This window comes from Balaenoptera musculus, chromosome 8, assembly GCF_009873245.2.
Source record: "Balaenoptera musculus isolate JJ_BM4_2016_0621 chromosome 8, mBalMus1.pri.v3, whole genome shotgun sequence".
NCBI classification, from domain to species: Eukaryota; Metazoa; Chordata; class Mammalia; order Artiodactyla; family Balaenopteridae; genus Balaenoptera; species Balaenoptera musculus.
Genome location: NC_045792.1, coordinates 47,596,841 through 47,610,648, shown reverse-complemented (window position 1 = coordinate 47,610,648; position 13,808 = coordinate 47,596,841). Strand labels below are relative to the sequence as shown.

General features: G+C 40.6%; 1 protein-coding gene across 17 annotated transcripts in view; it reads right to left on the bottom strand.

The window, feature by feature from the left end:
• The window catches only part of DLG2 (discs large MAGUK scaffold protein 2), a 2,039,030-nt gene that overhangs the window by 417,907 nt on the left and 1,607,315 nt on the right, over positions 1-13,808 (bottom strand). For all 17 annotated transcript variants that reach the window (XR_005020917.1, XM_036860586.1, XM_036860590.1 and 14 more), the window contains one exon: positions 9,005-9,073. Coding sequence is in view for 16 of the 17 variants with exons in the window: in XM_036860586.1 (XP_036716481.1) it covers positions 9,005-9,073 (69 nt within the window). In the remaining variant the exon portion in view is untranslated. The remainder of the gene's footprint in view (positions 1-9,004; positions 9,074-13,808) is intronic.

The following is a 13,808-nucleotide window of genomic DNA, read 5'->3' as shown; positions in this document are numbered from 1 at the left end:
ACTGTAGCTTTCTAGTATAGTCTGAACTCAGGGAGCCTGATTCCTCCAGCTCTGTTTTTCTCTCTCAAGATTGCTTAGGCTATTCGGGATCTTTTGTATTTCCATACAAATTGTGAAATTTTTTGTTCTAGTTCTGTGAAAAATGCCCTTGATAATTTGATAGGGATTGCATTGAATCTGTAGATTGCTTTGGGCAGTATAGTCATTTTGACAACATTGATTCTTCCAATCCAAGAACGTGGTATAACTCTCCATCTGTGTCATCTTTGATTTCTTTTATCAGCATCCTATAGTTTTCTGCGTACAGGTCTTTTGCCTCCTTATGTAGGTTTATTCCCAGGTGTTTTATTCTTTTTCATGTGAGTAAATGGGATTGTTTCCTTAATTTCTCTTTCTGATCTTTTGTTGTTAGTGTATAAGTATGCCAGAGATTGCTGTGTATTAATTTTGTATCCTGCAACTATACCAAATTCATTGATGAGCTCTAGTAGTTTTCTAGTGTCGTCTTTAGGATTTTCTGTGTATAGTATCATGACATCTGCAAAGAGTGACAGTTTTACTTCTTCTTTTCAAATTTGGATTCCTTTTATTTCTTATTCTTCTCTGATTGCCATGGCTAGGACTTCCAATACTATGTTGAATGAAAGTCTTGTTCCTGATCTTGGAGGAAATGCTTTCAGTTTTTCACCATTAAGAATGATGTTAGCTGTGGGTTTGTCATATGTGGCCTTTATTATACTGACGTAGGTTCCCTCTATGCCCACTTTCTTTTTATCATAAATGGCTGTTGAATTTTGTCCAAAGCTTTTTCTGCATCTGTTGAGATGATCACACAGTTTTTATTCTTCAATTTGTTGATATGGTGTATCACAGTGATTGATTTGTGGATATTGAAAAATCCTTGTATCCCTGGGATAAATCCCACTTGATCATGGTGTATGACTCTTTTAATGTGTTGGTGGATTCAGTTTGCTGGTATTTTGTTGAGGATGTTTGTGTGTATGTTCATCAGTGATATTGGCCTGTAATTTTCTTTTTTTTTTGTGGTATCTTTGCCTGGTTGGTATCAGGGTGATGGTGGCCTCATAGAATGAGTTTGGGAGTGTTCATTCCTCTTAGTTTTTTTGGAATAGTTTCATAAGGATAGGTGTTAACTCTTCTCTAAATGTTTGATAGAATTCACTTGTGAAGCCATCTGGTCTTGGACTTCTGTTGGACTTTTTTAAATTTTTAAAATTTTTTTTATTTTTATTTTTGGCTGTGTTGGGTCTTCGTTTCTGTGTGAGGGCTTTCTCCAGTTGCGGCGAGTGGGGGCCACCCTTCATCGCGGTGCACGGGCCTCTCACTATCGCGGACTCTTTTGTTGCGGAGCAGAGGCTCCAGACGCTCAGGCTCAGTAGTTGTGGCTCACGGGCCCAGTTGCTCTGTGGCATGTGGGATCTTCCCAGACCAGGGCTCGAACCCGTGTCCCCTGCATTGGCAGGCAGATTCTCAACCACTGCGCCACCAGGGAAGCCCCTGTTGGACGTTTTTAAATCAGAGTTTCAATTTCAGTACTTGTGATTGGTCTGTTCATATTTTCTATTTCTTCCTGGTTCAGTCTTGGAACATTGTACCTTTCTAAGAATTTGTTCTTTTCTTCTAAGTTGTCCATATTATTGGTGTATAGTGGCTTGTAGTAGTCTCTTATGATCCTTTTTATTTCTGTGGTGTCAGTTGTAATTTCTCCTTTTTCATTTCTGATTTTATTGACTTGGGCCCTCTCCCTTTTTTTCTTGATGAGTCTGGCTAATGGTTTATCAATTTTGTTTATCTTTTCAAAGAAAAAGTAAAAAGAACCAACTTTCAGTTTCACTGATCTTTTTTATTTTTTAGTCTCTATTTCATTTATTTCTGCCCTGACCTTTATGATTTCTTTCCTTCTACTAACTTTGCATTTTGTTTCTTCTTCTTTCTCTAGTTGCTTTAGGTGTAATGTTAGGTTGTTTATTTGAGATTTTGTTTCCTGAGGTAAGATTGTATTGCTAAAAACTTACCTCTTAGAACTGCTTTTGCTGTGTCCCATAGGTTTTGGATCGTAGTGTTTTTGTTGTCATTTGTCTCTAGGTATTTTTTGATTTCCTCTTTGATTTCTTCGGTGATCCACTGGTTGTTTAGTTAACATATTGTTTAGTCTCTACGTGTTTGTGTTTTTTACATTTTTTTTTCCTATAATTGATTTCTAATTTCATAGCATTGTGGTAGGAAAAGATGCTTGATATGATTTCATTTTTCTTAAATTTACTGAGGCTTGATTTGTGGCCCAATATATGATCTATCCTGGAGAATGTTCCATGTGCATTTGAGAAGAAAGTGTATTCTTCTGCTTTTGGATGGAAAAATTAAGTCCATCTGGTCTAATGTGTCATTTAAGGCCTGTGTTTACTTACTGATTTTCTGTCTGGATGATCTGTCCATTGGTGTAAGTGGGGTGTTAAAGTCCCCCACTATTATTGTGTTACTCTCAATTTCCCCTTTTATGGCTGTTAGCATTTGGCTTATATATTGAGGTGCTCCTATGTTGGGTGCATACATATTTACAATTGTTATATCTTCTTCTTGGATTGATCATGTAGTGTTCTTCCTTGTCTCTTGTAACAGTCTTTATTTTAAAGTATATTTCGTCTGATATGAGTATTGCTACTCCATCTTTCTTTTGGTTTCCTTTTGCATGGAATACCTTTTTCCATCCTCTTACTTTCAATCTGTATGTGTCCCTAGTGGGTCTCTTGTAGACAGTATATATACAGGTTTGTTTTTGTATCCACTCAGCCAGTCTGTGTCTTTTGGTTGGAGCATTTAATCCAACTACATTTAAGGTAATTGTCAATATGTATGTTCCAATTACATTTAAGGTAATTATCAATATGTATGTTCCTATTGACATTTTTTTAAAAAAATTATTTATTTATTTATTTAGTTTTGGCTGTGTTGGGTCTTCATTTCTGTACGAGGGCTTTTTCTAGTTGCGGCAAGTGGGGGCCACTCTTCATCGCGGTGCACAGGCCTCTCACTATCGTGGCTTCTTTTGTTACGGAGCACAGGCTCCAGAAGCGCAGGCTCAGTAGTTGTGGCTCACGGGCCTAGTTGCTCCGTGGCATGTGGGATCTTCCCAGACCAGGGCTCGAACCCATGTCCCCTGCATTAGCAGGCAGATGCTCAACCACTGCGCCACCAGGGAAGCCCTCTATTGACATTTTTAAAAAATTGTTTTGGATTTGTTTTTGTAGGTTTTTTTCCTTCCCTTCCTCTTTTGTTCTCTTTTCTTGTGATTTGATGACTGTCTTTAGTGTGTGTTTGGGTTGCTTGTGTGTGTGTGTGTGTGTGTGTGTGTGTGTGTGTGTATCTATTGTACTTTTTTGGTTTGCAGTTCCCATGAGGTTTTTTAAATTTTATTCTTTTTTTAAAAAATTTATTTGTTTGTTTGCTTGTTTGTTTATGGCTGTGCTGGGTCTTCGTTACTGCGCATGGGCTTTCTCTAGTTGCGGCAAGCGGGGGCTACTCTTTGTTGCGGTGTGTGGGCTTCTCATTGTGGTGGCTTCTCATTGTGGAGCATGGGTTCTAGGCACGCGGGCTTCAGTAGTTGCAGCGCATGGGCTCAGTACTTGTGGCTTGCAGGCTCTAGAGCGCAGGCTCAGTAGTTGTGGCACACAGGCTTAGTTGCTCTGCCGCATGTGGGATCTTCCTGGACCAGGGCTCGAACCCATGTCCCCTGCATTGGCAGGCGGATTCTTAACCACTATGCCACCAGGGAAGTCCCCCCATGAGGTTTTGATATAGCAGTCTATATATACACAAGGTTATATTAAGTTGCTGGTCTCTTTCCACCTAAAGAAGTTCCTTTAGCATTTGTTGTAAACATGGTTTGGTGGTGAATTCTCTTAGCCTTTGCTTGTCTGTAAAGCTTTTGATTTCTCTGTCAAATCTGAATGAAAGCCTTGCTGTGTAGAGTATTCTTGGTTGTAGCTTTTTCCATTTCATCACTTTAAATATATTTTACCACTCCCTTCTGGCCTGCGGAGTTTCTGCTGAAAAATCTGAAAACTTTATGGGGATTCCCTTGTATGTTATTTGTTGCTTTTCCATTGTTGTCTTTAATATTTTTTCTTTCTCTTTAATTTTTGCCAGTTTGAATAATATATGTCTAGGCGTGTTCCTCCTTGGGTTCATCCTGTATGGGACTCTCTGCACTCCCTGGACTTGAGTGAGTGTTTCCTTTCTCATATTAGGGAAGCTTTTGGCTATAATATCTTTAAATATTTTCTCAGACCCTTTTTCTTTCTCTTCTCCTTTGTTGACACCTGTAATGTGAACGTTGGTGCGTTTAATGTTGTCGCAGATGTCTCTGAGACTGTCCTCATTTCTTTTCATTTTTTGTTCTTTATTTTGTTCTGTGGCAGTGATTTCCACCACTCTGTCTTCTGGCTCACTTCTGCCTCAGTTATTCTGCTATTGATTCCTTCTAGTGTATTTTTCATTTCAGTTATTGTGTTGTTCATCTTTGTTTGTTTGTTCTTTAAATCTTCTAGCTCCTTGTTAAACATTTTTTTGTATCTTCTCAATCTGTGCCTCCATTCTTTTTCTGAACTTTTGCATCATCTTTACTATCATTACTCTGAATTATTCTTCAGGTAGATTGCCTATCTCCTCTTGATTTAGTTGTTCTTGTGAGTTTTTATCTTGTTCCTTCATTTGCAACATATTTCTGTGTCATCTCATTTTGTCTACCTTTCTGTGTTTGTGGTCTCCTTTCCACAGGCTGCAGGATCATAGTTTCTCTTAGTTTTGGTGTCTGCCCCCTGTGGGTGAGGTTGGTCCTGGGGTTTGTGCAGGCTTCCTGGTGGAAGGGACTGGTGCCTGCCCTCTGGTGGGTGGAGCTGGGTCTTCTCTGTCTGGTGGGCAGGGCCGTGCCAAGGGGTGTGTTTTGAGGTAGCTGTGAGCTCAGTATGACTTTAGGCAGCCTGTCTGCTGATGGGTGGAGCTGTATTCCTGTTTTGCTGGTTGTTTGGCCTGAGGCATTCCAGCTCTGGAGCTTGTAGGCTTTTGGGTGGGGCCAGGTCTTGGTGCCAAAAATGGGACCTCTGGGAGAGATCATGCCGATCAGTGTTCCCTGGGGCCTCTGCCACCAGTGTCCTTGCCCCCAGAGTGAGCTACTGCTGACCTTTGCCTCCTCAGGAGACCCTGCAAGACCCCTAGTTAGGTCTAGCCCTGGTTCCTATGGAGCTATTGCTTTGTGTTGGGTCCCAATGCATGTGAAACCTTGTGTGCACCCTCCAAGAGTGGAGTCTCTGTTTCTCCCAGTCCTGTGGAGCTCCTGCACTCAGGACCCACTGGCCTTCAAAGCCAAATGCTCTGGGGGGTTCTTTCTCCCGATGACTGACCCTCAGACTGTCTTGTAGGGCTATTTTTATGTGGGAACATCCCTGTATAGCCTAAGTGGGTTTAATATTTTTGGTGCTAGAGCTGTTTTTAGTATGCTTGTCTGCCACCTCTTTCCTCAGTGTATGCTGGCCATTATCCCCTTGGTAATAGGAGTGACTGATGTTGGGGTGACCTGAGCCTGCACTGGATATTGAACGGGGGCCTCCCCTTGCTCTGAGGTTGTCGCTGCCCTGTGAGGGGCAGAGTCTGCTCTCCAGTTGGAGTAGAGGCCCCGAGATCTGTTTCTGAGCTGTGTTTCTGACTGCAGTGTGACATAGGCAGGATTGGAGCACTCTCTCTGGGAGAGAAGCCACTGAGTTTTCCTCTAGAGCTGTTCAACTGTGAGTGTGCTCTGTTGTGTCACTTTTCACCTGTTGTGCTGGCTCACAAATTACACTGTTGCTGGAACTGCTCTCAGACCCACCTTAACAGTGGGTATGCCGGCAGTTGGCCCTGGTGTCTTTCAGGCGTTGTTTTCACCAGACTACCAGCACAGATCCACTGAAGTCAGGTCCCAGGACTGCAGTAATTGTGCACCAGGACCTGCTGTGGGAGCTATGGAGGCAGCTCAGATTCTGGCCCGGTCCAGTCCCCATGTGTATGTGCACACAAACCCACAGTTGCTAAAGCTAGACCCATCTCAGCTGGGGTAGTACTCATTCATTTGGATATTCTGCAGGTGTGGAGTTTACAAAGCCAGCAGCGGGGATGTAAATCCGCAGTTCTCACAACTGTGAGGAGAGATTTCAGCTCTTCTTCCTTAGTTGCATGGCCCATGAGGCTCAGCTGTGGTTTCAGCCCGACCTCTGCATGTGGGCTTTCCACCAGTGTCTGTTCCTGAGGCTGCCCCAGAGCCTGCCCAGGTGGGTGGGGTCAGAGGCGGCAACAGGTGGGGCAAATGCCAGCCTGCTGGGGTGGGCGGGGGTGAAGGAGGCAGCTGCAGTGGGTGGGGCATGTGAGCCTGCTTGGGCTGTGGGGGTGGAGGAGGGGGCGGGGGTGAGTGAGCCTGCTCTTGCAGGCCGTGGCCAAGGCGGCTGAGGCGTGCAAGCCTGCTCAGGCAGGAGCCCCTTCTAGTGCCCAGGGAGGCAGGGGCTGGTGCGTGGGGAAGGGGGCTGCAATGGCGGCCTGGGCTTCTTCCACAAACATTCCCGCTTGTAGAGCTCTGTACTCCCATCCCTTCAGGTTCTCTCTTTGCAGCTAACAGCAGTCCCCTCCCTGGGTCTGCTCTCCAAACCCCAGGTTCTAGCACCCAGCCTCCGTCCGCACCAGCAGACACGTGTCTCAGGCTGGGACGTGCAGGGCTGTGTCACTGACCATTCATGTAGGTCTCACTCTGTCCTGCCTCCCACAGACTGGTTGCTGTGCTCTCCTCCGAGCCCCTGAAGCTGCCCTTCTGTCCTAGCTGATCTCCCTACCAGCGAGGGGGCTTCCCTGAGTGTGGGAACCTCTCCTCTCTTTCAGTTCCCCCCCAGGGGTGCAGGTCGTGTCCTGTTTCCTCTTGTCTTTTTAAAATTTCTTTTGTCCTACCCAGTTGCATGGGGATTGTTCTTGGCCTTTTAGGTGTCCGAGGTCCTCTGCTAGTGTTCAGCAGGTGCTCTGTCAGAATTGTTCCATTCTTGATGTACTTATGGGGAGAGGTGAACTCCATGTCCTCCTATTCTGCCATCTTGACTCCTCCCCCACTCCTATCTCAGTTTTTGTTTTCTTGTTTAATAGAGGAGCTAAAATTGTTTGATGTTCTTTACCGCCAAAAACAGAAGAGGAGGACTAGGAAGAGAAGGAGGTATCCTTCTGAGGGGAGGGCAGTGTTCATGCAGAGGTCACATTCCTTTCACTCATGTTCCCATGGGTTTGCGGACATGCAGTGGATTTCCTTAGCTAAAGGCAAGAAAGGGCACGCCATGAAAAGTGTTTATAAAATTTATGTTGTTCCAGGAAGGAAAGGCTAACATCTCCCTCCCAAGTGGATGTCCACTTAGTCATGGAGTTTGCTGACTTGCCCTGGGGAGAGAAGATGAGACTGTCAGGCAGGGAGAAAGGAGGCAAGGACTAGCCCTAGTAAGTTCCAGCTGAGGGGCAGGAAAGATGCATGCTGCTCATGTCTGCAAGCCTCACATGTGAAGCTGCTGAGGACAGGTGAGAAAGGGTGACTGTGTGCTTGGGAGGAGGGATTGGTGCAGCTGGGGCAAAGTGGGTGAGTGCATCAGAGGACTACAGTGTGCTACTGCCAGGGGGTTTTGTAGAAAAGATCGCTGGTGCTCCCAGGGGACCACATGCTGGGGGAGTTGCTTGAGTTTCTTAGCATTGGTGCATGTTTGGTTCTCTACCCATCCAGGCTACATCACCAGTGATAGCCAACAGAAAGGAGGACCGCCACAGGAGAATGTGAGGAATGCCATTTCTCATTTTTTTTTTTTTTTTAAACAACTTCATTTCTACCAGAGAAGAAATCTAAGCGAAAGGAAGATCTAGAGGGCGGTATGAGAGAGACAGCAGATCACTCCTCTATCAACTCCAGAGCACTTTGGTGGACCCCAAGTCTTAATTATGTTGGAAAGAGAGGGTGGTATGAGAGGGAGAGCAGATCACTCCTCTATCAACTCCAGAGCACTTTGGTGGACCCCAAGTCTTAATTATGTTGTAAAGAGAGACAGCAGTTTGACTGAAAACACAAAATTTTAAAATAGAATAAATAATAGAGATTTTAACTGAAATGCCATTAAGGAAGTCTACTTGTTATTGAGAAATAGGGTTGAACAAAGCATAGTTTGTAACAGATATTGGAAAAATAAAGTGATTTAGTTTTTATACAGTAACCAATTAAGTGTTCTCAAATCAGTTGCGACTATAAAGCAATTGGATGGAAATATTAACTCCTCCTTCTCAGCCCCTTCAGCTTCTATCTGATTGGGGAATTTAGAAATACAAAATACTAAGTCCTCTACACGTAAGCCTGGCCAGCCAACATCACCATTCTCATTTCCTGCCTCGCACACCTTGCGCCAAAGCACCGAATCACTCAGTGGCCTTTTGACATCTGACATCTGCTTAGATGTTCATGTTTCTGCATGTGCTCTTTCTCCTGCAGGGAGTACCCTTCCTTCCAATGTCTGTCAGGCAAATATCCACAGATGCTTCAGTTCTCAGCTTCAGAGTTATATCTTCTCTGAAACCATCATGACCTGTTCCCCCCATCCCTCTTTGATACCCATTCTCAGTCAGATAGATATCCTTTCTGGATCCTTCATTAATCCCTCATACGTATTTCCGTGTGATGCTTACACTGTTATGTGCAGGTGTGTGTTTATATTTGTCACTCTCAATAGATAATGAGTCCTCTGAAGGAAAAGATCTTATTTGACTTGTTCAGTGTACTACCTAGCATGGTGCTTGGCATATATATAACATAAGCTTCATAGATATTTGCTAACAGAAAGAAAAAAAAGGGGTAAAGTGGGGAGGGAGGGAGGAAGGAATTTATGCTCAAAGTGACGAGGGTGCTCGGTTTGGTTTAAGAGAAGACTCCATATTATTCTTATCTTACCCTTCCAGGGAGATGGCCCGTTGGAGAGTCACTGAAGGCTGGCGGGTTGTAGTGCTGTGTTGGGAATGACTGCAAGAAAAGAAAGAAAAAACAAACATCATTTATTTAAAATATCTTTGCACATTCTAATAGTCTTATTGTCATGAAAAGAATCAATCTTGGAAGAAATACAGGAGAGATTAAATGACTGTTCTTTGGTGATAAGCAGAATCATCCACCACAGTATAACACCCTACCAGATAAGGGGTTAATATTTCTTTATAATTTGATTTCAACATGTATTAATCAAAAGTAAGCTTTAAATGAAGGATAGCCATGAAAAGAAACAAATATATTTGGAAGAGGTAATTATTTTCCCCTTGGAATAAGATAACATAAAGCATAAAAACAAATTTCACTATGATGCAATATATTATTTTTTTAATGCAGAACATTTTTTCTAACAAAATTCTAAACAGCAAATTTGCAAATTGGAGTAGTATTTAATTAGTATAAATTTATTAGTTTACATTTGCAATACTTGTAAAAATAACAATAATTCAACTATTGAATGAACACAAAAATTGGAAAAATGGGATTTCCAGTTGCATATCAACATTAGTTAGAATTTAAGGTAATTCCGTATTTATTTTGGTTGCATGATAACAAGGTAAGACTGATTTTATAGATAAGTATTTGCACTAGAAATTATATTGTATCTTTGCACTAGAAATTATATTGTATATATAGTAGTATCTAATATTTATTGAGTACTTATTGCCTGAGTTACTTTTCTAATTATATTTTTACATCCTTTATTTCTTACAACTCTATGAGGTATGTACTGTCCCATTTGACAGATGAGGAAATTAAGGTACAGGAAGGTTTAAAACTTGCCCAAATTCATGTGGTAAATACCTGTGCTCGAAACAGTATCTAGACTGATTCTAGTGCCATTCTTCTTAACCATCATATTATATCACCTTCCAAATGGTAACAATTTTTTTGGCTTTGAAAGAATTTGTCTTGCAATTTCAGAATACTCTTCAATTAGAGATAGAGGGAAGACTCTCTTTCATCTGAGATATGCACAATGACAATCCAAGAGCATATTGTAATGAATTGTGAGTTTCCTATGTATTAAAGTATACAATAAAATGTATTTCAGTGTGTAATTTTAGTTTGTAGTATTAGTTTAAAAACATTTGTAACATTAGTTACATATACATGTAGTGTGTGAAGGTGTGTATATACAAATATATGTATAGAGAGAAACTTGAGTAAAATATTTGCAGAACATGAAGCAACTTCACACAATTCTAAGACTTCTCAGCACATACTTTGAAAACACTGACATTGCCATAGAGAGCCAAGCGAATAGGCTGCAGATTTTTCATTCAGAACTTTTGTTATTATGGGTGAGAGGAGGTGTTTCTCTGTGACTAGCATTTAACTGTGTCATGGATGACATTTATCTGAGGTTGAGAGAGCAGAATTTGGAGACTATGGCTAAGACCTAGAGAATGGTCGTCTTCTTCAAATTAAGGATTGTATCCTTTGTTTCCTGGCATCCCTCATAGTGCCGAGCATCACTTATGTCCACTAAGCATGTTTTGATTGGCCAACTGAAAGGCAGCATAGCATTGAGGAGCTGGACCATGTAGCCAGGCTGCCTGAGTTCAAATTTCAGCTCTGCCACATAGACCAATGTGACCTTGATTGAGTTTCTTAAAGTTCTCTGTAACAGTACCTTCCTCATAGGGTAGTTATTCAATGAATACAGTGTTTGTTTAGAACAGTGTCTGTCTGTCTGTTACATGGCAAAAGCTACATAAGAAGTGTTAAATAAGCTGATATGATTTAGCAGAGTGTGCACTTTGAGATCTTTCTTTAGTCCTAAATAAGCATAATTAATTATTTAGATCACTTCAATTAGCCATATAGTCAGTGCCACAAGGTATAGATTTGTGAGTATATTATAACTTTGGTGGTCACTATCAAATTATTAAAATGTTTTCTGTTGTAAAAACAACATTATAAAATTAATAGAAATCAATTAATCAATCAATCAATCAATCAGCCAAGAAAAAAGAAATAAAAGGTATCCAGATTGGAAGGGAAGAGGAAAAATCATCATTATATGCAGATGACATGATGATGATACTATACAGAGAAAATCCTAAAGGCACCAACAGAAAACTACTAGAGCTCATCAATGAATTTGGTAAAGTTGCAGGATACAAAATTAATATACAAAAATCTGGCCCGTGAGCCACAACTGCTGAGCCTGCGCATCTGGAGCCTGTGCTCTGCAACAAGAGAGGCCGCGATAATGAGAGGCCCGCGCACCGCGATGAAGCGTGGCCCCCACTTGCCGCAACTAGAGAAAGCCCTCACACAGAAATGAAGACCCAGCACAGCCAAAAATAAATAAATAAATAAATAAACCCACAGTTAAAAAAAAAAACAACACAACTGTTCTTGAAAGAAGTTGTGATTTAAGCTTAAAAAAAAAAAATCTGTTGCATTTCTTTACACTAGCAATGAAATATCAGAAAGGGAAAGTAAAAAAAAAACCCCTTTAAAATTGCATAAAAAAATACTTTTAGGCATAAACCTGACCAAGGAGATGAGACATATGCTGAGAACTATAAAACACTGATAAAGGAAACAAACTGAAGATGAGTCAAAGAAATGGAATGATAACCCATGCTCTTGGATTGGAAGAATTAATATTGTTTAAATGGCCACACTACCCAAAGCAATCTACAGATTTAATGTGATCCCTATCAAATTACCCATGACATTTTTCCACAGAACTTCAACAAATAACTCTAAAATTTATATGGAACCACAGAAGACCCAGAATTGCCAAAGCAATCCTGAGGAAAAAGAAAAAAGCTGGTGGTATAACCCTCCCAGACTTCAGACAATACTACAAAGTTACAGTAATAAAAACAGTATGGTGCTGGCACAAAAACAGACATATGGATCAATGGAACAGGACAGAAAACCCAGAAATTAACCCACACACTTATGGTCAAAATTAATCTACAACAAGAAGGCAAGAATGTATAATGGAGAAAAGACAGTCTCTTCAATAAGTGGTGCTGGGTAAACTGTACAGCTACATGTAAAAAAAATGAAATTAGAACACCCTCTAACACCATACACAAAAATAAACCCCAAAAGGATCAAAGGCCTAAATGTAAGACTGGGTCTGTAAAACTCCTAGAAGAGAACACACGCAAAACATTCTCTGACATAAATTGTAGCAATGTTTTCGTAGGTCAGTCTCCCAAAGCAATATATTAATAAAAGCAAAAATAAACAAATGGGACCCAGTCAAATTTACAAGCTTTTGCATAGCAAAGGAAACAAAATGAAAAGACAACCTATGGAATGGGAGAATATATTTGCAAATGATGCAACCGACAAGTGATTAATTACCAAATAATACAATTATGCAGCTCAATATCAAAGAAAAAAGACCCATTCAGAAAATGGGCAGGAGACCTAAATAGACATTTCTCCAAAGAAGACACATAGACGGCCAACAGGCACATAAAAAGTTGCTCAACATGGCTAATTACTAGAGAAATGCAAATCAAAACTACAATGAGGTATCATCTCATGCTGGTCAGAATGGCCATCATTAAAAAGTCTACAAATAACAAATGCTGGAGAGGGTGTGGAGAAAAGGGAACACTCCTATACTGTTGGTGAGAATGTAAACTGGTGCAGCCATTATGGAAAACAGTATGGAGGTTCCTCAAAAACTAAAATCTAAAAATAGAGTTGGCATATGATACAGCAATCCCACTCCTTGTCATATATCTGGAAAAGACGAAAACTGTAACTTGAAAAGATACATGTACCCCAGTGTTTATAGCAGCACTATTCACAATAGCCAAGACATGGAAGCAACCAATGTCCATCGGCAGATGAATGGATAAAGATGTGGTATATACATATATATATACACACACACATACACACACACAACACTGGAATATTAATCATGAAAAGAATGAAATAATTCCATTTGCAGCAACATGGATGGACATAGAGATTATCATACTAAGTGAAGTAAATCAGACAGACAAGTATCATATGATATCACTTAGATGTGGAATCTAAAATGATACAAATGGACTTATTTACAAAACAGAAATAGATTAACAAAGAACAGACTGGTGGTTGCCAAGGGGGAGAGGGGTGGGGGAGGGATGGATTGGGAGTTTGGGGTTAGCGGATGCAAACTATTATATATAGAATGGATGAACAACAAGGTCCTACTGTATAGCACAGGGAACTATATTCAATATCCTGTGATAAACCATATGGAAAAGAATATAAAAAATGTATATATGTATAACTGAATCACTTTGCTGTACAGCAGAAATTAACACAACATTGTAAATCAACTATACTTCAATTAAAAAAAAATTCTCTGACATAAATCATAGCAATGTTTTCTTAGGTCACTCCCCCCAGGCAATAGAAATAAAAGCAAAAACAAATGGGACCTAATCAAATTTACAAGCTTTTGCATAGTAAAGGAAACAAAACAAAAAGACAACCTAGGGAACAGAAGAAAATATTGCAAATGATGTGACCGACAAGGGTTAATTCCCAAAATATACAAACAGCTCATACAACTCAATAACAAAAAAACCAAACAACCAATCAAAAAATGAGCAGAAGACCTAAATAGACATCTCCAAAGAAGACACATATTGGGTTGGCTAACAGGCACATGAAAAGATGCTCAACATCGCTAATTATTACAGAAATGCAAATCAAAACTACAATGAGGTATCAT